Source organism: Syngnathus typhle, linkage group LG17 (genome assembly GCF_033458585.1).
Source record: "Syngnathus typhle isolate RoL2023-S1 ecotype Sweden linkage group LG17, RoL_Styp_1.0, whole genome shotgun sequence".
In the NCBI taxonomy this organism is placed as follows: Eukaryota; Metazoa; Chordata; class Actinopteri; order Syngnathiformes; family Syngnathidae; genus Syngnathus; species Syngnathus typhle.
Window position 1 is genome coordinate 738197 of NC_083754.1, and position 20675 is coordinate 758871.

Here is a 20675-nt window from a genome sequence, read left to right on the forward strand (position 1 = left end):
TTTACTACTGGCCTGTTTGCTTTCCCGTCACTCGGCCTAAGTGGCCTTGAGTCCATCCCTTGTTTTTCAGGCCAGGCCGGCGAGCCCGGGTGGCCTCCAGACAGGGGGGGAAACGTCCAGAGGTTTGTTTACGAAAGCGGCCGGCTCGGCCGCGGCCTGCGGGAGCGCCAATTTGTCCCGCTAATGCCGCTAATTGCTTTCCTGGAGATTGTCGTCGCCGTGACGCCTCCCGGGCTTCCGCGTTTGATTCCACCAGCCCACCCGGCTCTGGATTTTGGCCTTCACGCATGAATGCAAAGAGGAAAACAGCGCAGGCAAAAATCATGTTCTGAGCACAACAGACTGTTTTGAGCTTTGGGTTTAGCTCCAGCACTTTTGAGTTATTAAGGATCCAGTGCAGGAGCACTGCCTCTGATTGCTGCAAAATTTGGATGACATCCAATACATGAGACAGAAGGGCAGTATTGAATTGGCTTGGAGCGCAATGACAACGTCAGCGCTAGTTGGACTTTTTTGTCATCTTCAACTCTTTCTATCCTGGACAAAAGCGCTTTTATCCTTTCGTTTTGTCCGAGCAATGACTCATCCACGGCAGTTGCGGTTCTGTTGGGACCATGACGCGATGACCGTCGGGTCAGATCCAGACAACTTTTGTGATTCTTAGTCGATAGGAAAAAAATGGCTCGCCGTAATGACTGTAATTTGCCCACCTTTGACCGCCTCTCATTTTTTTCCCCATGAAATCAAGCGGAGTGCCGTGTTATTCGTTACCACGGTGATTTCCTTACACAAACAACCAAAAATGTGATGAGAACTGTTGACGTTGGCAATCACAGCGTCATACGTTCAATTGGCTGATGCTTGACCTTTGACCCTTTCACCAACAAAATGCTATCCTTGCTGCTATCTGTCGTCACTTGTGTGAAAGTTAATCAGGCAGTAAACACAATCAAACATGACAATCTTAGAGGAGGAGGCCCCTTCCTTTTTCACCTGTCAATCATCTGCTTCGGGATCCTTTTGGACCAGCACAGTAACATTCCATCGAAGCCCTCAGCGCCCGCCCAGTTTGCATCCATAACGGGGAGAGCTAGAATGCAGCTATTGCAACGGGACTTGAAACAAAAGACGCCTGCATGTGAGTAGATCAAAGTCAAATCAATCCATCAAAATCTCCGCTCAGACTCCAAAAAGCCCTTTTATGACTCGCATCTGTTGAGCAAACCTGAGATCCCGTCATGAACCCGTATACGGATGGCTCCAAATCAAGAGGCAGTCCTGTTGCTTTGCTATACTGGCCGACTTTTGCACAGTGGCCACAAGGAGCTTGCAGCCATTTGAAATCAAATATCTCCTGAGATATCTGCTGCCGCCTCACAAATAGCAAGGATATACAATAGTCCCCAAAACTCTCAATATTGGTGTATTCCTGAAAGTTGGACAAAGATAAAGTTCTGCCCGCGTGGGCGCTTTCGGCTCAGGGAAAAAAAAAAAAAAAAGAAGAAGAAGAAGAGGGTGCGACTCAGCAGCTCCCGGTGGGTCGACTGCGGTTTTCCATTTGCGCTGCGAGCGAGCTTGTTAAGCCGCTCTTTTTGGACGTGGGCGCCTGACCTCCTCCACGCCCCGCAATTACCCCGGACTGCTTCTCCCTCGTTAAGACCCGTAAACAGCCGCAGCTCCCACTTAACAGCGCTCCGAGGTGGTTGGCGCCCGCCTCGCCATTTACGCCGTGCGTCACGCCATCTAATGTCATTTTACACCAGCAGAGCCTCGGAGAAGATGAATGGATGGATGGATGGATGGATGGATGCGGTGCGCTAGCGTGGGTTGTAGCGCCCCGGGCCAGGGTCGCTAGCGCCCCGGGCCAGGCCAGGCCAGGCCAGGCCAGGCCAGGCCAGGCCAGGCCAGGCCAGGCCAGGCCAGGCCAGGCCAGGCCAGGCCAGGCCGCGTCCACTGCTAAATTCAATTAGGAACCCAATCCCAGATGAGGCCATCCGTCCAGGGTGCACTCGGCAGAGGTAGAATGGAGCCCAAACAATTACGTTCAACATCCTCTACTTGAAAAACATTGAGATGGTTCCATTTCAAACAGCCCTAAAATGTTCAACTCCAGTTTGGCTCGTTTTTTTGGGGCGAGCCACTTTCTTTCACATCCTGGCGACGATATAGATGTCAACAAGCCGAGTAAGGGCTAACATTACTAAGTGATTCCATGTCATGCTATCTATCCCATGCTAACCCACTCATTCCCAGGACGCTATTGCGAGAACAGAGACCATTGCTCTTTTTTTTCTCCCCCCTTGCTGTGTGAAAGACGATCGCGCTGCTTTGGAACGGTGGACTTGGCTCGCCTTTGCCCTAAGCCTCCCCCGCGATCTCCCTTTTTGTGCCGAGCTTTATGGCTTCCATGTGGACGGACGCCTCCGCCGCGCGTTACATACATGGAGGGATTGATAGCGAAAGAAGGGCCCTGCTTCGATTCCCCCGTGCCGGCCGGGCCGGGCCGGCGGGCCCATCCCATCGGCGGCTTCGCCAAACCAGCGGGCGTACGACGGAGGGGAAGGGAAGCGGACGCGCAAGCTCCTTGGAATCGGCCAATGTTGAAAATACTCTCAAGTATCTGATCTTGGTTTGTTGCCAAGAGCAGTAAGGTTGGATATTCTTGACTGTTGACGTGTCTTGTCGTTTTCATGTCATCAAAGTGGCAATGACTCCAGTCGGCGGCGCTTGTGCCAAAATCCATCACGTTGCTCCTCCGCGTGGAAAAGTTGCCTTTGACCTCTCTTCCACGAGTACTGAAAGCACGTGGGATCGGATCGGATCGGATCGGGGGAGGGAGGAGCTCATTTCCGGGATTAGACCTTGTGTAGGAAGTGATGCACTTTCAAGATTGAAGCGGAGCCGTCGCTCGGCTTTATGCGCCTTTGCGCTTGCCCTTTCTTCCTCTTCCCGCTCGTGTGATTTACGTCGTCCGGACTGATCCGATGGCAAAGACGTTTTCAGCGCCGTCGTGGAGGAAGAAGGGCTTCGCCTGGGTTCGTGGCTCCGACCCGGTGGCCGGGCGGGCACAAAGCCGGCGGGCGGGCCTTGCTTTATTTTTACGCAGCGCGGCTGGCAAGGAAAGGACAGGTGCTGCTTCTCAGCTGCCGACGGAAAATAAACATGCTTTTTCCAGGCGCTCCATCACAGGCGGCCGCCCCGCCATTACACCGAGCGGCTACTCCAAACAAAGAGCCTGATGAAAGCTAACGAGCGGACCCGAGGAAACGGATCGCTCGTTAGCGCAAGTAGAGAAGAATTTAAAAGAATCATCCCCCATGTCAAATTGAATGACATGGCTGCCTTTTGATCTTTATCACATTTTTCTTTCTGGATCCCGCTGGTGGAATTGGGCTTAGTTGAGGAATGAAAGAAGACAAATGCTAGGTGTGAGTCTTGATCATTGTCGGAGGGTGGCTTTTAATCAAACGCAACTAATCCCTCAAATGTTTGATGAAAACAAACTCATATGGGACGAAAGGGATTCCGGGTCATGGTTGAAAGAATCTCCCGACTGGAAGATGATGGATGAGTGAGCGCCGTTTGATCCTGATCGAGCTTGTCCTTGATTTCCCTGAGCGCAACGGTCCAGGCGACGGGCGGCCTGGATTTGGACCCCCGCGGCCCTCCGCACTCGTCAAGTGTATTGTTAGCAACGTCATCGATGAGAAATGACTGCGGCAGTCCCACAACACCTGCTCGCTAATGGCGGGTCAGGCCCGCCGGGTCAGGCCCGCCGGGTCAGGCCCGCAGGGTCAGGCCCGGGTCGCGGCGTTGTGCCGTGTTGGGCATGTTACCTTTGATAGTCAAGAATGGCATTCCCCTTTCAAAAGAAAAATATCTCGATGATAATCAGAAACATTTTAAAAGTAGAGCCAGACAGGAAGTACTTCAAGCAATTAGAAGAAAAACAAGTCACCTGCCAAGAAGAAGGGAAAAAAAAAAAGAAAAAGAAAGCCCTGAAATCAAAGTTGGCTTTCTTGGATTAAAAGACAATCAAATCAAGTATGCCAGGGAGGCTCCCTAATGGCCACCTTCTATTTTTTTTTCATATTATTTGATGAATCCCCCCCCCTCCACTCTGCCTCTGACTCATCTGCTGCAGGCACTCAATGGTGAGGTGAGTGCTGGTGCTGAGCTGAGGTGCTCACGACCCCGAGTGGAGCGAGTCACGACGCGGGACAGTGGCGTGGCGCGTTGGTCACGACTTCTGCAACTTCCTCATCTCATGTTTAAAACGCATGGCTACATGATGTGTTCAATCATCCCATCATTGTTGACGTGGCATTTGTTGAGGCAAATTGTGTTTCTCTTTTGTCGTGACATGATGGAAACCAGAGCATATTTTATGCAGGTTCACATACTTTATCCTGCCTCCCTCCCAGGGAGCCTAATGCAATTTGCGGTTTGTATTTTATAAGATTGTTGTAGAAAGTGGGGGACCGCAAGTACGCTCCCTCTAGTGGTATCGCAGCCTAAGTCATAATAATAAAGCAGGCTTTGACTTTGACTAAGTACAGTTCAATTGTAGTGAACTTTTTTCCATATTTGCATCTCCTCTTTAAGATGTCTTTCTTTGCGTGGTACTGTTTGTTCTCCCTCTAAGCGGCTGAGTCGGAGCGCCCTGATGCTAGCCCTTTGCCAAAGGTCCGCAAAATGTTTACAAGGGGACCTGCCAGAGGTTAAAGGTTGAAATACAACATTGTCGTTCGCTTGACACTGGAGAGGCGAGCCGGAGTGCTCCATCATGCCTCTCGGCGGGGAACCTCGGACCCCTGGGATGTGTTTATTTTCACTATCCATGGGGGGGGGAGAAGGTGTTAGAGCGGGAATGAGTAAGTGGCACCATCCCTTCTGTGTTCTCTAAAGCCAAATCAACTGCTAACACCAGGTACTGAACTGCAAACATGGCTAAAGCTGCTACACATTCCCATTTTGTGCAAATCCAGAGTTACGGTCCACTTGGATGGAGGCCAAGTGTTTCCTACTTTTACACTGTCTGTTCAAAAAAAACAACCGATAGGAATGGAGTGGAGCGGAGCGGAAGTGCATCACCCTGCAAGACGTACGCTTGAGAACCTTTGGATCACTTTTCTTCTGTGTTTCATTTTGGTTTGGTTCAATTTGGCCCATCATGCATCATTAGTCCCAAAAGGGACAATGTGGTGAGATCACTGGGATGTGGTTAATTCCTGGAGTTCAGGAAGAGTTGAGACTCTGTCAAAGTTATATTTGGCCGCCTGTTTTTAATCACGATCGCTCGGGGCTGATGTTTGACACATCACGATGGCTTCTTCTTCTCCAAGTGTGACTTTTCTTTGCGTTTCCCGTGAGAAAGGCAACGACCACAATACGAGGCTTGCGTCCCTGACATATTGAACCACCCACGGCAGAGAAAAATGCGGCGATAAACCCGAGCAAGAAAATCACCTGGACTCAATCCAAAACAGATGCAGAATTCTGCGGCCAGTATTGAAACCTGACCACTGCGTCATGAGTCATTCAGGTACACGTTGACTTTGCACTACTGACAACACCAGCTAAAGAGATTCGGAGCAACATTTGGATGAAAGCTGCACCCACCCTATGTGTCTGGAAGTAATCCACTCCTCCTCCTCAACACAAAAAGAAAACACAATGTGTATCCTTTATCCTGCATTCCTGCAACTCAATTTACCCTCTGCCGTTCAAATTTAGAACAACTGGGAAGACAATAAAGAAATCTGCGTTAGCATCCATCCATCCATCCATCCATCCCTCCCTACCAACCAACCTCCCTCCCTTTTTCATGTCAGAGCTAATGTGGTTGAGAATGAATGCATGTTGCATTACTACAGACAGACAAAGTGCTCGACTTGGCTGTGTGCAGGGTTTCCAGAGGCACGGCGCCCTCTAGCGGCTGCAACGACACCACGCACTGACATCGGCAGTGCTTCATTTGCTTACCGCTCGAGGGAGTGCACGTACCACTTCTTTTGAGTTCACATTGCTTTCAGTAGACTCCAAGTCCAAGTGCATTTAAAAAGTGAATTCTATTTGGCCACAAACCGTCTGTCATACTAATGTATGGCTCATTTTCCCTTCTTTGACTCTACACCTAATGTAAGTTGACTTGTGAGAAAGCTATGCCTACAAAAGGTCGGTGGCACTCAAAAAGAAAGAAAGAAAGAAAGAAAGAAAGAAAGAAAAGAAAAGCAAATGCCACTAGATGGCAGCCCACGTTCACCATCACGGCTGTCTGCCACTTCTCGTTGGCCTGCAGCTTCCCATTCAAAAGCAAATGAGCGTGTCCAATCGGATTAGGCGGGGAGGGAGCAAGCATCCTTTCAAGGGAATGGACAAAACAAAACATGCCTTCCGCATTTCTGATTGCGTGGGACAAGATTACCGTACGTGGATGATATCTGGGGACACCTTCACACCGCACCGCACCGCACCCAATGATTTCTTGCGGAAAAGCCCGGGCGCTCGCTCGCTCGCTCCCACCCGGCAATTACGGGCCAAAGCGAAAGTGTGTGTGGCGAGAACGCGGGGCGTTTTGGGATGCCTTTTATTAGGCTGCCGACAATGGTGGGCCGGGGAGCTCCCTCTCCCTTTATGGGGCTCAATGTTTTCCTCTCTCAAATAGCTCCCCCATTCCCCAGACTGGAATTATTCCCACACACGTAGACCAAATGGAGATGATTGGCATCTCGCCTAATGGCCGGCCGGCTATCAGGGAGACAAATTTCAAGCCACTTCCATCACATTTAAGAGCGAGCGAGCTTTCACCAGCAGCTCCAGATGATAAGCGCAATACTAACGCAGCAGGATTTCTACTGGTAGTTTGGAGCATCTACTTCGGCTCCCGCAATGAGCAGGTAAAGGCTAAGACTCGCTCGCTGACGGCTCGGATCTCCCGGGGTGGCGTCTCTTGGCGTTTGCTAGCTTGAGCCAATTAACCTCTAACCCGGCCTCGGTTAACCCTGAACTGCGGCGGCGCCTGAAGGTTATTTGCTCGAGGATCAAAAAGAAAAAAAAAAGGAAAAGAAAACATGACCCTGAGCGACCGTGTCACGGCCTCCCTCTCGGCCGGTACAAGAAGAAACAAAAGACAACGTGAGGTTCTAATGAAGGCAGAATCGAGCCACGGAACTTGCCGTTCATCAACTGCTCGCTGTCTTTGTTGGTCACAGACCTGCCGGGAGCTCATGCAAGAACGGAACCAGGAAGGAAGCTGACGGCACATGATGTCACCAAATGTCACACATTTTTCAACTTACAAGTCATCGTTTGCTCTATTTGCAGGCAAGATTTTCGACACACGCTATTGCTTTGGCTAATATTTGTCCGGATGGGAGTTTGCCCATTTGATGAGCAGGTACTTCCGACCACATGAGATCCTGTAGGTGTCCCAATACTTATGCCCATGTTGCGGGTATCCCCGTCCTTCAAATTTCAACTTGGCTTTCCCCGTATGCGTCCCAGTAGTTTTGTGTAAACACCTCTGTCGTCTGGTGTATTGGAGGTGTCAGGCACATTTGACAACAGGCGGAGCGACCGAGCGAGCGAGCGAGCGTCTTGCATTCCTAATGAACGTGAGAAAGTGGCTGGCCGAGGGAGCGACACGCATAATCAAACAGAGAGGGAGAGAGAGAGAGAGAGGGAGGGAGAGAGGGAAGGAAGGGGAAAAAGGAGGCGGCTTTAGGACAAGAGTGGTGGAAAAGCTGCGAGAAAGCCAGAGCCAGAGCCAGAGCCAGAGCCAGAGCCAGAGCCAGAGAGAGAGAGAGAGAGAGGTGTTAAAACGAGTGAGGGCTTCTCTCAAGCTCAGCAGCGCTCAGTCGGAGCCGGCCGGATGCTGCGTCTGGACCAATCGTCATCGCCACCATCAGCCTTCCCTCCCTGGGATGCGCGCCGGGCTGGAATGTTGTGCCATGGATGATAACGCCATGGAATTCCTCAGTCACAGCTAAAGAAGAAAAGAACGGCGAGCCCCGAAAGAAACGACATGACGGGACGGCGCGCCAGCCGGGACGGACCCCGCCGTGTGGGAGGCTCGTGAAGAACAAGAAGAAGAAGAAGGAGAAAAAGTAGACAAGCGGCAGTTGAGTTTTTTTGGTTTTCAATAATTAGGAAGGAAGACTCGTGGCTTTTCAAGCGTGGCGGAACAATGCGCGGCTTCATTCTGCTGCTCCTCAACGGAACCGCTTGTTTGGTAAGCAAGGCAAAGTCACACCGGGGACGGGGGGGCGGTTACGACGTGGCTGCTTCAAATCGACTCAAAAGTTGACAAACACAATGCGGAGAACAATCAAAGTCAGCATGGACATGCAAGACTGAAAGAAGTCGAGAAAAACGGCTCGGAAATGATGGCACATCCAACATGGCCGACTATTGCTGAGGACTATTTGCCTCACGTGGGGACTTTCAATTCTCCCCATGCTTGCATGACTCTTCTGGAAGTACTTTCACTTCCTACCATTATATAGATAGATAGATATCAAAATAAACAAGCCTATTGAGTAAAATGTCGAGAACATCTGTGGCAGTCAAAGATCCAGGTTGGAATGTCAGCACGCCTTCTTGTGTTTCTCTCCGATTGCGAGCATGAAAGGTCGGCGTCGTCTCTACGCGACTGACCAGTTGATGTCGGCCAATCAATTCATTGTGATTCTTTTTGCCTCAAAAGTCATTTGGGGCAAAATAGAAGAAACAAGTCCAACGAATAACGAATTGAAAAAAAGGAGAGCGAGAAACGGTCTCTTTTTGTTCACGCTTACGAATAAGGTTCAAGTGGGCTTCTGGCCTGAATGCGTCATCTTCACCATCCAATTGGTATTCAAAGAGCGCTGGCAAACATACGTTCATTCACCTGCGCTTTTTCTTATTCAGCCCTTCGTGTCATTGCTTTCAAATGGTGAAGATAGAAAGCGCGCTGTACATTTCCACGTGTTCCCTTCACTCAAGGTGACCTTTGGCTCAAATCCTCCGCAACCGCCATACATTCGAATCAAAGCAGCGAGCAACAAAGAAAGGCCAATTGACCCCGTGATCACAATTTAGGAGGAACTAGGAGTATTGGGTGTGACAGTTTCTACCAGCAGGGGGCGCCGATGATACTCATTAGCTCCAAGCTTGCAGTGAATGATTCCACTTGGATGTTTTATGGCGAGCCATCAAGCTACGCCACTGCAGCCGCACGCACGCACGCACGCACGCACGCACGCACGCACGCACGCACGCACGCACGCTATGGCCAACATTCTTCACAATTTAGAATGTGTTTCAAAGTGTCCTTTTGGGAGCTAGCAGAGAAAATCTCGGGGCTGTCGCAAAATAGCCAAGATTTGTCCAATTTAGCATTGTCGCTTTAGCAGATCTTCCGTCTGTTTTCAGACTTAAATGTGCTTACGTCCGTTCATGATAGATAAGCCGGCGAAATTTCAAGTTGGGGTGATCAATGAAAAAAAAATCAATCAATAAATCCTGACCTGAATCAATCCCTTTCTTGATTTCTATCAAATGTTGTCCAAGCTGGCGAGGCCCGATGCTTCAAATTTTGGGAAATGACTCATATGACCTTTTTGTGGGTGTACTCATGCTAGGCATAGTCTCCCAAATTTTAAATTGCCAAGTGAAAGTGGCTTGTTCAAATCCTTTATGATCCCAGTTTTTGTGCTCGATGGCCATTTTTCAAACTTCCTGTGCCTTTTCGGGCGGGCGGGCGGGCGGCTAGGCATGAAAAAAGTCTCTTTTTTTGTGGCTCTACTCATGGCAACCAAGCCCAGCAATGTTATTGTTGCTATTTTCTAGCTGTAATAACCAAATGCAGATTGTTTCAAATTGTGTGAGACAATTCAAAAATAGATGTCAAAAGTGCTTTTCCGACACATCTCCAGTTGGGCTCACTCACTCGCCTTTCATGTGTGCTTGCACAAGAAAAGCAAAAAAGAAAGCAATAAACTTGCCTTTAATGAGAAATCAGCTCTTTAGTCACACGAGGGAAGTTGAAAACATCCTCCTCCTCTTCTTGCTCGGAAGCCCGCGGGCTCAGCTGCCTCATTACGGAAAACCGAGGGGGGTGGGGGGCGACTAGGAAGAAAAAGAAGGAAGGAAGGCATGAATAGTCAGGTAATAGTAAAAAAAAAAAAAAAAAAAAAAGAAACATGGCAGACGACAACACACACACAAGTTCATGTGATAATGGAATTAACACTCATTTCTTGTAGCCCTTTCTCCTCAGTGCGAGAGGAAATAAACATCAGCAGGGAATCATGGGTAATTCATTAGTTCCATGACACTGATGAATTATGGAGCAATTAATGAATTAAGTCCATTAAGAAAAAAAAGAGTAATTAAAAAGAGGAGTGCATTTAAATTTCAATCTTTTCTGTCGTAACAGCGTGCAATTCCCCCAAGAGAGAGAGAAAGGCGGACTCTCCGGAGACGCTTGCAAAAGACACCACACGCGGCGGACACTTCATTCCATGCGGCCGCAACAAGATCCTATTGAGAAATTCCATTGTGTAGGAACAACAACATTTTCTTTGATACCGTCGTCGAGATATTTATGGCACATTGTGCTTGATGCCAGTGCTAAATTTATCGCGGCATCATCGAGTTAATTATTTCAATACGTATGGTACACCTTCATTTGATTTGGTGTGTATTTTTTCATTTCATTTTTATTTGATTGCAAATAATTGGATTGGATCGGAAAAGCATCGACGCACGGCAAATGGAATGGAGCACACCTTCCTTGAAACGGCCACTAAATGACTCGTATGCACTTTTCAACGCAAAGGCCCGAGGAATCCTTCAGTGAGCATGGTTAACTCACCTCAGTGTGGAAAATATTTCAATAAGCAAGTTTGTTGTGAAGGAAGCTCACGGAGAGACTACTTCTACTTTCCATTCTTAATTAAAGCTGCTGCTGCCGCTGCTGCTGCTAGTGCTGCTTTGGAGCACAGTGGGAGTAAACAGAACACTTTGTACCAGAACCAAAATGGCAATTTAATGTGCTGGTTCGAGTCGATGGCAAATTGCAGCTTGAGTTATTTTTAATGAAACCATCTTTTTCAACAAATGAATGGTGACTTTGACGAATGACGCTGAACTAACAAATATGGAGGATGTCCAAATCAAGAAGCACATTGCCGTTGGCCAATGATATTTCCAGAAATTGTTTGAAGCTCTCGACTGTCAACCGGCCAGCAACCGCAACATGACTGACGTATTGTCTAGCATTGGATTGTATGGCCTGGAAGTACGAGTTGACTACTGCTTCAGCATAGTTTAGCGATTGACTCTGGCGCCTGACCGCCATGAGTGCTTTCCTCGAGGATTAGCGGCGAAAACTAGGGGGCCCACCAGGCTCAATATTCGGCCCGCTCGACTAGGTGTTTCCATATGGATGGATGGACAAATAATGGAAATGGACTCATGTTTAATTGTGTCACGAATGGTAATATCACCGCATGGAAGCGTCCTTAAGAGAGCTGAGAAAGAGATGAGCCCCTCGACGCATGGGCAATGTATCCATCGCATTCTTTCTGCACATACATTACGAGCCAGGCTCAAATGGGCTTTTCAAAATAATTGTTGTCGCCGCCGCCGGCCGCCGCCGCCGGCCGCCGCCGCCGGCCGCCGCCGCCGCCGCTCCATATATCGGCAATTCCCCTGGCAGGAATCCCAGAGCACCTCTTAAAAGGCATCCATCCAACCAAGCTGGGCCGCTTTAATTGGAAAGGCCGGCTTTGAGGCGCAGGCCCGATGGGCTCAGAAGACGAGCGGCTCGCTCTTTGGCCGTTAAACGGCGGCGCAGCTGACAGCGCTCTACTTTCTGTCCAAACCCGGAGCGCGGCGGGTAAAAGGTCGTCGGGCTTGCCTTCAAGCACCGGGCCGCTGCTCTGGTGTGGTTTGGTCAGCATCCGGGTGGCGCCGGTGCACGACTCGGACGCTTTTAGCCTGCCCGGCTCCATTAACAAAACACCTGCTGCCTGCCTGCGTGCATAGCCCAAAGCGAGACGCCAAGATGAGTGTTGAGATTGAAGAATTGCTTGCGGCGTTTTGCTAAGGTATACTTGACAAGTTAGCGAGCAAGGGCTAGTGTGGTTTAAAGCTGCCCCCTATCAGGGGACCCTGTGGTCCCCTCCCTCCCTGCCTCCTGAACCGGTTGATATCTTATCACGCAGAAACGCGATAGCCAATTCGGAAGCGCTCGGCCGGCCGAGCAGACAAAACAAAAGCGTCTTCAGGGACCGCGCAAAGGCCGAACACGCCGGCTGAAGAGTTGGAAATGAAAAGGTGTGGCGTGTTAAGCGCCCAGAAAAGACGTAAATGATTCATCTGGAGTCAAATGTTACTGCCGAAATGACTTCTTTTTTTTTTTGACCTGCACACAATGCAGAGGAATAATTAGTTGTAAGGGCAAAAGGCATTTTCAGACTTTTAATGCTATAACACGGGAGAGCTCCGACGGCGGGTGAGCTTATTAGACGCGCGGGAGAAAGGCGAGCGAAGAAAGCGACACTTAAGACATCTGAGCCGCGCCGCTCTTTAATTAAAAATTGATGTCGTATTAGAGATGAAGATTTGAGCGCGGCGGAGATGACAAGCCAATGCTTATTCCACACCCCGGGACCGGCTTTCTAGAGCTCATCAGGCGCACTGTCAGCCTGATTCCATCACTTCATCTGCCGCTTTGATGGATGGATGGATGGATGGATGGATGGATGGAGCGAGCGAAAAGTGACATACAGCTTTCAAATGGTTAGCTCCACCCAAAAGAGGAGCGGATCTCCTTTTTGACATCGCATATGTCAATAAATCACATATTTGATGAAAGTCTGGGGAAAGGCAAAATATATTTGAGCTTAATGTGCTCGTGATAGCTCGGCAAAAAACGAAGCCTCATTTGATTGAAACCACCAATGTTGTCTGTTACCTCCGCCAAGCATAAAACCAAAAGGCCTATGGCCGGCGGCCTCCATTCATTCTCAGCCACGCTAACAGAGGTGAGGATGTGTTGACATGGTCTCCTCTTCTGTCGCCGCCGCCGCCGCCGCCTCTCTTCCTCGGCTGTCGGGCCTTTGCGATCCCGCCTTGGCTCTGGGCCACTAAACACTGTCGCCGCATCCACGCTTGTGTTTAGACAGCAGAAGAAGCGTAAACAAAGCGCAAAGAAAGAGCAAAGCTCACAGTGGACTGGAGTGCAGGCAACAGGCAACAGGCAACAGGCAACAGGCAACAGGCAGCAGGCTGCCTGCAATCGCACGCTTATACTTAATCGGCAAATAATGCCATGATTACACAGGCCGTTTGACTGCTTGCCACTCGGGGGGGGCTGCTTGTCAGCCCTCACCTGCTTGAGCTGAAATGATGATGGCTCAGATCCCACTTCAACCTTTCTCCTCCCGCCCGTGCTATTCGATGCCGAGCGAGCGTGACCCCGCGCGCCGCGGGAAGCGGCGTTAAAGCGCTGTCGCTGTCACGGTAACAGGCGGCTAATCGCCAGCCGGGAGGCAGGGTTGGGGTTGGGAGATTGCGCTCCCCGCAGAGAGTATAGGGGCCCGCCCGGGGGCCGCCCATCACTCGGGCTGAATGACTCGCAATTACCGCCGGGGACGGACGGAGTCGTCGCCGCCTGCCTGCCTGCATGGCTGCCTGCCTGCCTGCCTGCCTGCCTGCCTGCCTGCCTGCCTGCCTGCCTGCCTGCCTGCCTGCCTGCCTGCCTGCCTGCCTGCCTAGCTTCCTGCTAAGCTAAGCGCACGTGACAAATGGCAGCCAAAAGACACCGCTCGCTATGTGTTTACTTTGAAATTGGTGCAGTACCCACGCTGACGGATGATCCGTTGTTTTTGGGGGGTGTTCCTCGGGGCGTGGCTAACTCCAATTTGGTGGTTCCTTTCCTCCTTGTCACAGATGTCACCAGAATTCCTGTTAATCATTTTCGATACTCTTTGCTCTACTATGTTAGAAATCGGACATGCTGCGTCTGCTCTCCACTGTTTGCATTCCAACAAGATGTTCTTTCCCGCAGCAATCCATCCTAGCCCATTTTGCTTACGTAGCGCAAGTAAAAGTTAGAAAGCGTGCTGCTGATGGTTCAATCTTACACCTCATATACTCCCCCCCCCCCCCCGCGCTTTAATGCAAAGTGGCGGCAAACTTGTAGCCGTGTGCAGTCTTTCCGGAAGGATGTTAAGCATTAAAGTCATGCCCCTTGTAATATTCGACAATCCAAAAAAGAGAGGAGGAGTCAGGCCGCAGCCGCAGCGGCGAGGCCAGGCCAGGCCAGGCGAACTTTTTGAGATGATTCAGCGTTCCGCCGGGACGGACGCAAACTCTTCAAAAACACATCCAAATGAAACGTAAAAAGACAAAAGCAGTGCTTTTAAAGCACACAAGGTGAATTCAACTTTACTTAAAGGGAAAACACAGCCTTTGATTCTGCATTTTATCATGTGATGCTTTTTTGCTCACATGGTAGACTCCAAATATAAATTGGGACCCTGCTAAGACAAGCCACTATCAGATTTAGAACAGCGTGGTTATCATTTCTTTTGATTGACAGGTAATAAGAGGACAGGCCGTGCCAGATAACAAAAGAAGAAGAAGAAGAAGAAGAAAAAAAAAAGCGGTAGTCCTCTCATCTCGTACCAAAGGGCAAAACGGCGGGAATTCCTCGCTGTTGTTATGAGAGGAAATCCCGAGTTTTTTGGGCCAGACAGAAAATCGATAGCGGCCCGCCGTCCGCGGCACGTCGGAACAAATCCTGCCGGCCGCCTCGGATGGACGGAATGAAAACGAGTCCGAGTTAATCATCCCCGAGGAAGCCGCTGCTGTCAGGACAGTAGACGGAAAGGGAGCGGAGACGCATGCATAATGCATCAACGTCTCTGCGGGTTTACGCGCACGCACACACGCACACACACGCACACACACACACTTTATATTTGCATCGCTTATCATCTAAGTGAGAATTGACAAAATGCAAACGACCCGCTAATCCAGAGTTGGGCAAAGCATGGTTTGTGGTTTAAGATGTTGATTAAAATGCATTTAGTTGATTTATTTCATATACGTATGGATCAAATGATTTTTAGCGGCGCTCATCTCGTTATCTCTCCGTTTGTTTCCGCTCCTGGCACCTGCTTGTAGCGGCGACGCTTATCATTTAAGTGAAACGATGCGCACCTCGCTCCCAGAAGATCACTTTCCACGCACGCAAACTACCTGCTAATATAGATCATGGCGGCGGCGGCGGCGGCGTAATCCACCAATACTCCGCCGGGCGCGGAGATGTGTCCTCATCTCTCGGCTAAAATGAAGGGGGCAGGATTAGTTTCAACTAGTGTGTCACCCTAGTCCAGAATACACACACCGATTTCAAATAGCGAGAGAATTCCGACAAAACGGAAGCCAGAAGTAAACGGCGCTACTTTCCAGTGGGAAAAAACAAACAAACTTTCAAGTGGAAACATGAAGCCAGAATAAAAGGTTGCAATGCTACGGCGTCCCAGCCTGCCTCCACCAATCCGACCGACAAAGGGCCATTAAGCCAGAGCGTCGAGTCTTATCGACAACGCCTGCAGCGCACGCTTTCTATCTTCAGATACGAAGCGTACTATCTCAGCGCTGTCCATTTCAGCCTGGACAATGATATGGGCTCGACTTAGCTAAAACTTGAAAGACATTTCCTTCCACTGATTCACTTCAAGGATCAAATGGCCAAGCCAACATAGAGAAAGACTGAGAGCGTTGTCATTCTGCTCTTCTAAACAAGCATCCATTTCTTTGCACTTGTAACACCTTTGGTTGGTCGGTCCTCTGTTGGTCTCGTGAAAGTTCCATTCGGACAAATTGAAGCCAGGCTGCTAACAGGCCAACTCGTAATTCCTGCAGGCAGGCAGGCAGGCAGGCAGGCAGGCAAACAAAGACGTGATAGGTCATGGACACTCTGAGGGCTGCAACATAGCAGATTCAAAAAAAAAAAGACCGGCCGATCAATTTTATGAGCATTTTACAGCGCTGCCTCGGACGAAGATTTGTAAATGCGCCCGCGGAGCGGGCTCATCGACGTGTGAGAAACACCTTTGGAGAGCGTTTCTTAATAGCCCAGCTTTATTGTTTAACAGGATTATAGCCCACCCAGGCCGCCGTCTATATCGACCCGAGCGCCGGGCTAACGGAGCTTGAATTTTGGATTTTCTGTCCGAATCAATGGCGGGATCCCCCCCGGGGCACGGCTGCTGCGCGGCCGCTCTGGGAATAACTCACACCGCAGATGCTTTTTTGTTTTTTTGTTTCCTTTCACTCCCTCTTGCAGACAATCGAAACAAAGGAATTTAATAGCTGCTAAGTTGGTAGCCTTTCCACACGTTCTACAGTATTGCATTGATCAAATGTCAGCGACGCTTCCACGCGAGGTGCGAACGGTAAATGAAATATTGATTCAATGGTTTCATTTGTTTCGCCGCCACGTTCCTTCGGTGGGACGTACGGGCGGCTGGGAAGGCGCTAGCTAACCGCGTTCCTCCCTCCCTCCCTCCCTCCCTCCCTCCCTCCGTTGTCCACCAGGTGGCCCTGAGTCAGGAGGACGACTCGTCGGGCCCCAAGAGCTCCTCGCCCAAGACGGTGGGCCTCCTGAGCGGCCAGGCCGGCGTGTCGCCGCTGAGCCGCTGGATGCTTCACGGCAGAGGGCGAGCGGCCAACGCCACCTCCTTGGAGCTGCCCTACCGCACGCCGGCCGCCTTCTCCAAGCAGGAGTTTTCCAAGCAGGAGTTCTGGGAGATGCTGGGCAGCGAGCCGGCGGCGAAGGGGGACGCCTCCGGCTCGCGGGTCAAGCGGCGGCCCATCGTCAAGACGGGCAAGTTCAAAAAGATGTTCGGCTGGGGGGACTTCTACTCCAACATCAAGACGGTGCGGCTCAACCTGCTGATCACGGGCAAGATCGTGGACCACGGCAACGGCACCTTTAGCGTCTACTTCCGCCACAACTCCACAGGCCAGGGCAACATCTCGGTCAGCTTGGTGCCGCCCGTCAAAGCGGTGGAGTTCGACCTGGAGCGCCAGAGCGTGGTCTACCCCAAGGACTCCAAGATCTTCAACTGCCGCGTGGACTACGAGAAGGTGGACCGCAGCAAGCGCACCTCGCTGTGCAACTACGACCCGTCCAAGACCTGCTTCCAGGAGCAGATCCAGAGCCACGTCTCCTGGATTTGCTCAAAGCCTTTTAAAGTCATCTGCATCTACATTTCCTTTTACAGCACGGACTACCGCCTGGTCCAGAAGGTTTGCCCGGACTACAACTACCACAACGAGATGCCCTACTTGCCATCGGGCTAGGCGCGCGGGAGTGGCTGGATGGCTGGCTGGATGGCTGCTGGATGGATGGATGGATGGATGGATGGATGGATGGATGGATGGATGGATGGATGGATGGATGGAAGGATGGATGGATGGAAGGATGGATGGAAGGATGGATGGCGCCTTGCTTTTTCCATGCCACCCTGTAGCCTGTCTGGACTCAAAGATAGATCTATCTATATATACGTACACTAACTATATATATACTATATATATATGCAAAAGCCAAACAATAAACATATGCACAGAACGTGGCAGCCGGGTGGGGAACGTCAGCGTCAACAAGTTCTTACCTCAACACTAGTCGGTCTCCATCGAGTCCAGTCAAACAAATTAAGCCCAAAATTGCCAGAGCACGGTCCATTTGTATCAGCCTGTGCCTTTCTCAAAGAAGTAGGACATGGGATGCACACCCTCAACTGATTCCCGCCCTTCCGTCACCCAAACATGGCCCAGCAAAAGTGATGTGGTAGCAGAACCATTTGAGCATTTACTTTCCTCCCATTGAATGTATAAGGAATGCAAAAAGGCTCTTTATGAGTTCCGTTCCGACACAATTTCTACATTAGAAATTTGGGGACTTTTTTTTTTTTTAATAATGTGTACTGTACCAAAATAAAACGGCACCATTTAGTGGGGGGAAGGCAGGCTCATGTAATTCAAGTAACAGAGCACGCGCCCGAGTCTTTTGTCCCTGTGTGTGTGCAGGGGGAAAAGAAAAAAAAAAAAGATTACATTTTGTTGCCGTCAGGATTTCTGATTTCACGCCTCGATAACTTTGACTGTTACCAGCGAGATTGCTGCTTCCTAACAAACACGCTCGCTCGCTCGCTCGCTCGCACTGTTATCGGCCAGAAAACAAAAATATTATCATAATAATTGCGTCTAATTTAATCTCCCTTCGAACTAATTAAGCTTTCACCGAGGGGGCTCGGACGTATTCCTGGATGGCTGGCGGGACGTTATGTTGCGGGTCCAAGTTCAGCTGCGAGTTAAACAGGCTTATTAAGATAAACGGCCAGCCGGCCGGCGGCTGACGGCCAGCCGGCCGGCCGGCGGCTGACGGCCGTCATAAACAACAGCAGAGGCCACGACGGAGCCGTGAATTCGCCTGGCTGCCATCTGCTAATCATTTGGACAGCCCTCCAATAATCACAACCAAATTCCTATTATGACATTCAATTCCCAGAAAAGGGCAGCCTAAAGTTATTGCTTGCTTTCTTTTTATTAGCCCATCTTTGTTGATAATTACACCTTTGTTTGCCTTACGGAGCCGAAGCCGAATCAGCAAGAAACAAAAACACACACATCCGAGCAGAGTATGCCGCAGTGGCCGAGGAAGAACCTAATAAATTATGGTATATATATCTGCTGACTGGCGCTTTTTTCCCTTAAAAAAAAAAAAAAAAAAAAAAAAAAAAAAAAAAAAAAGATTGTCCTTTGCAGAGGCTTAAAATGCCCCATTGCTGGCTTTGCAACATAAGATAGTGTAAAGCATTTGTAAAGCTCAGCGGTTAAAAAGGCTCTTTGGACTGGAATCAACTCGAATTAATTCAGGAAGAATGGGAGGGAAAATAGAGCTTGAACAAATGTTTTCCTCAGCCCCGTGACCTCCCGGTGCCTCCCGTCAGCGAACACCGCCACTGTCCGACACCGCCCGCATCCGAGCCAGCTAATCTCCCCCGCCCGGTGAGTTTAGCGCCAAGAGCTCATATCGATCGATCGATCTATCGATCTATGGCGTCATGAAAGTGCACCCAACCTGTCCCGCATTCAAAATAAGACTGGATTGTGGCATCCCGTCCCACGCACGCACGCAGGCACGCACGCACGCAGGCACGCACGCACACACACACACACACACACACACTAGAGGAATGGCGGGTGGTAGCCCCATCCATCTTTAGTCAGGCCCAGTAGCCAAGTGCTGGGATTAGCAGCAATAGGCAGGCAGGCTCTGGACCTCCACGCTTGGCCTTAGAGACTGCCACACTTCAGCAAATGGACAGCAACAGAAAGAAAATCTGTAAACGCTCGTACTATATGAAAGAAAAAAGAAAAAAAAAAGACATATACTATATATAAATATAAAGACTCCGATATGAATAAAGTGGTATTTAAATGTGGGCTTTTTGGTTTTGTTTGTCACGTGGATGATCAAGTATAATGTGCAGATGATATGGCATTTACTGTGCTTTTTTCTTTTTTTTTTTCAGAAAACATTCACATTAAAGTGTTGAAAACCTTTGTCACAAATGTGCTTTATTTGCTTCCCTTCCCTGAAGACGACAATCACAATCCTATTTGAGGATCTTTTCTTCATTTATCTGGAGTGCCTTTGGGGCAGGCCGCTTGCTTTTGGCCCGTTCGACGGCCTCACTCACGGCACCGCAGTACTTAATAAGCGTGTTCCCGTTCATTCTTGGAAGCGTACAAAGAGGAGAACCTTGAAGTCGACGGAGGGAGGGAGGGAGGGAGGGAGGGCGGCCGGTGTTTTTCTGGGAAGATGCGACAGAAGGGACAACAACCATGCTGACTCATTGTTAGCTCCAGCAGCCTGCCGAATAGCAAGATGACGCCGTTGCATCGTTCCCATGACGATATGGACCTTTTTCATCGGGCAGCTCTTAATTTTGAAATATCGTCAAGGCGTGACCGGCATCTGGACGCATGAAAGCAACTCTTTCTCGGAGAGACTTTTCCCTCACCTTTGCAAATTTTAATTCCGGGAATGAAATGAATACTGGAGGGCGGCAAAGCATATTGCAGAGAGCCAATTAATCCGCTGTACATATCTCATCCCACAGGTCATAAGATTGGCTCCACCGCACAAGAAGGCTTTTTTCTCTTTTTCTAAACCTTCAAATAAATACACTTGTAGACTACAAATGTGCATGCGCTTAAAGCCACACCAAAACCTCACTGGCCATTTGGAGAACAATCTCAGCGACGTCAGTCAATCTACTTGCAGCTCATGTCGGACACACAATGGCAAGGGCGCAGAAAGTGCTGATGGGCTTTTTGCTAGCATCCAAATGCAATAGATTCTCATTGCTCACCACCCCCGTCTGCGTGCGCCATTCGTATGCACTTCTTGGATATTCCGCCTCGCGGGGCTCACACTCGGTCGGCCTCTTTACTACAGGCGAAAATGTTTAAATGCAAATGTGCCACAGCAGCCGCGTACGGAATATACATTTGGCCGCGCAAAAAGGAGGCCGCCCAGCCGGCCAGTCGGTAAATGAAGTGCTGGCGTGGCTCAGCATCTCAATGTGCCTTTTTACTCG

General features: G+C 49.9%; 1 protein-coding gene and 1 long non-coding RNA gene across 2 annotated transcripts in view; one reads left to right on the forward strand and one right to left on the reverse strand.

Moving 5' to 3' along the window:
- The first annotated feature begins 7766 nt into the window (after positions 1 to 7766).
- On the forward strand, positions 7767 to 19594 carry LOC133170349 (neurexophilin-1). Its single transcript, XM_061303191.1, has 2 exons — positions 7767 to 8233; positions 16600 to 19594. The coding sequence occupies exons 1-2, from the start codon at positions 8189 to 8191 to the stop codon at positions 17365 to 17367; spliced, it is 813 nt and encodes a 270-aa protein (XP_061159175.1). The 5' UTR covers positions 7767 to 8188; the 3' UTR covers positions 17368 to 19594.
- Positions 9992 to 20675, reverse strand: part of LOC133170351 (uncharacterized) — a 49451-nt gene continuing 38767 nt past the window's right edge. Inside the window, exon 4 of the long non-coding RNA XR_009718563.1 lies at positions 9992 to 10110. This is a non-coding gene — a long non-coding RNA (uncharacterized LOC133170351). The remainder of the gene's footprint in view (positions 10111 to 20675) is intronic.

Coding starts and splice junctions, on each gene's coding strand:
- LOC133170349 (XM_061303191.1), top strand. CDS start 8,189: ATGCGCGGCTTCATTCTGCTGCTCCTCAACGGAACCGCTTGTTTG. Junction 8,234..16,599: donor TCAACGGAACCGCTTGTTTG/GTAAGCAAGGCA, acceptor GTTGTCCACCAG/GTGGCCCTGAGTCAGGAGGA.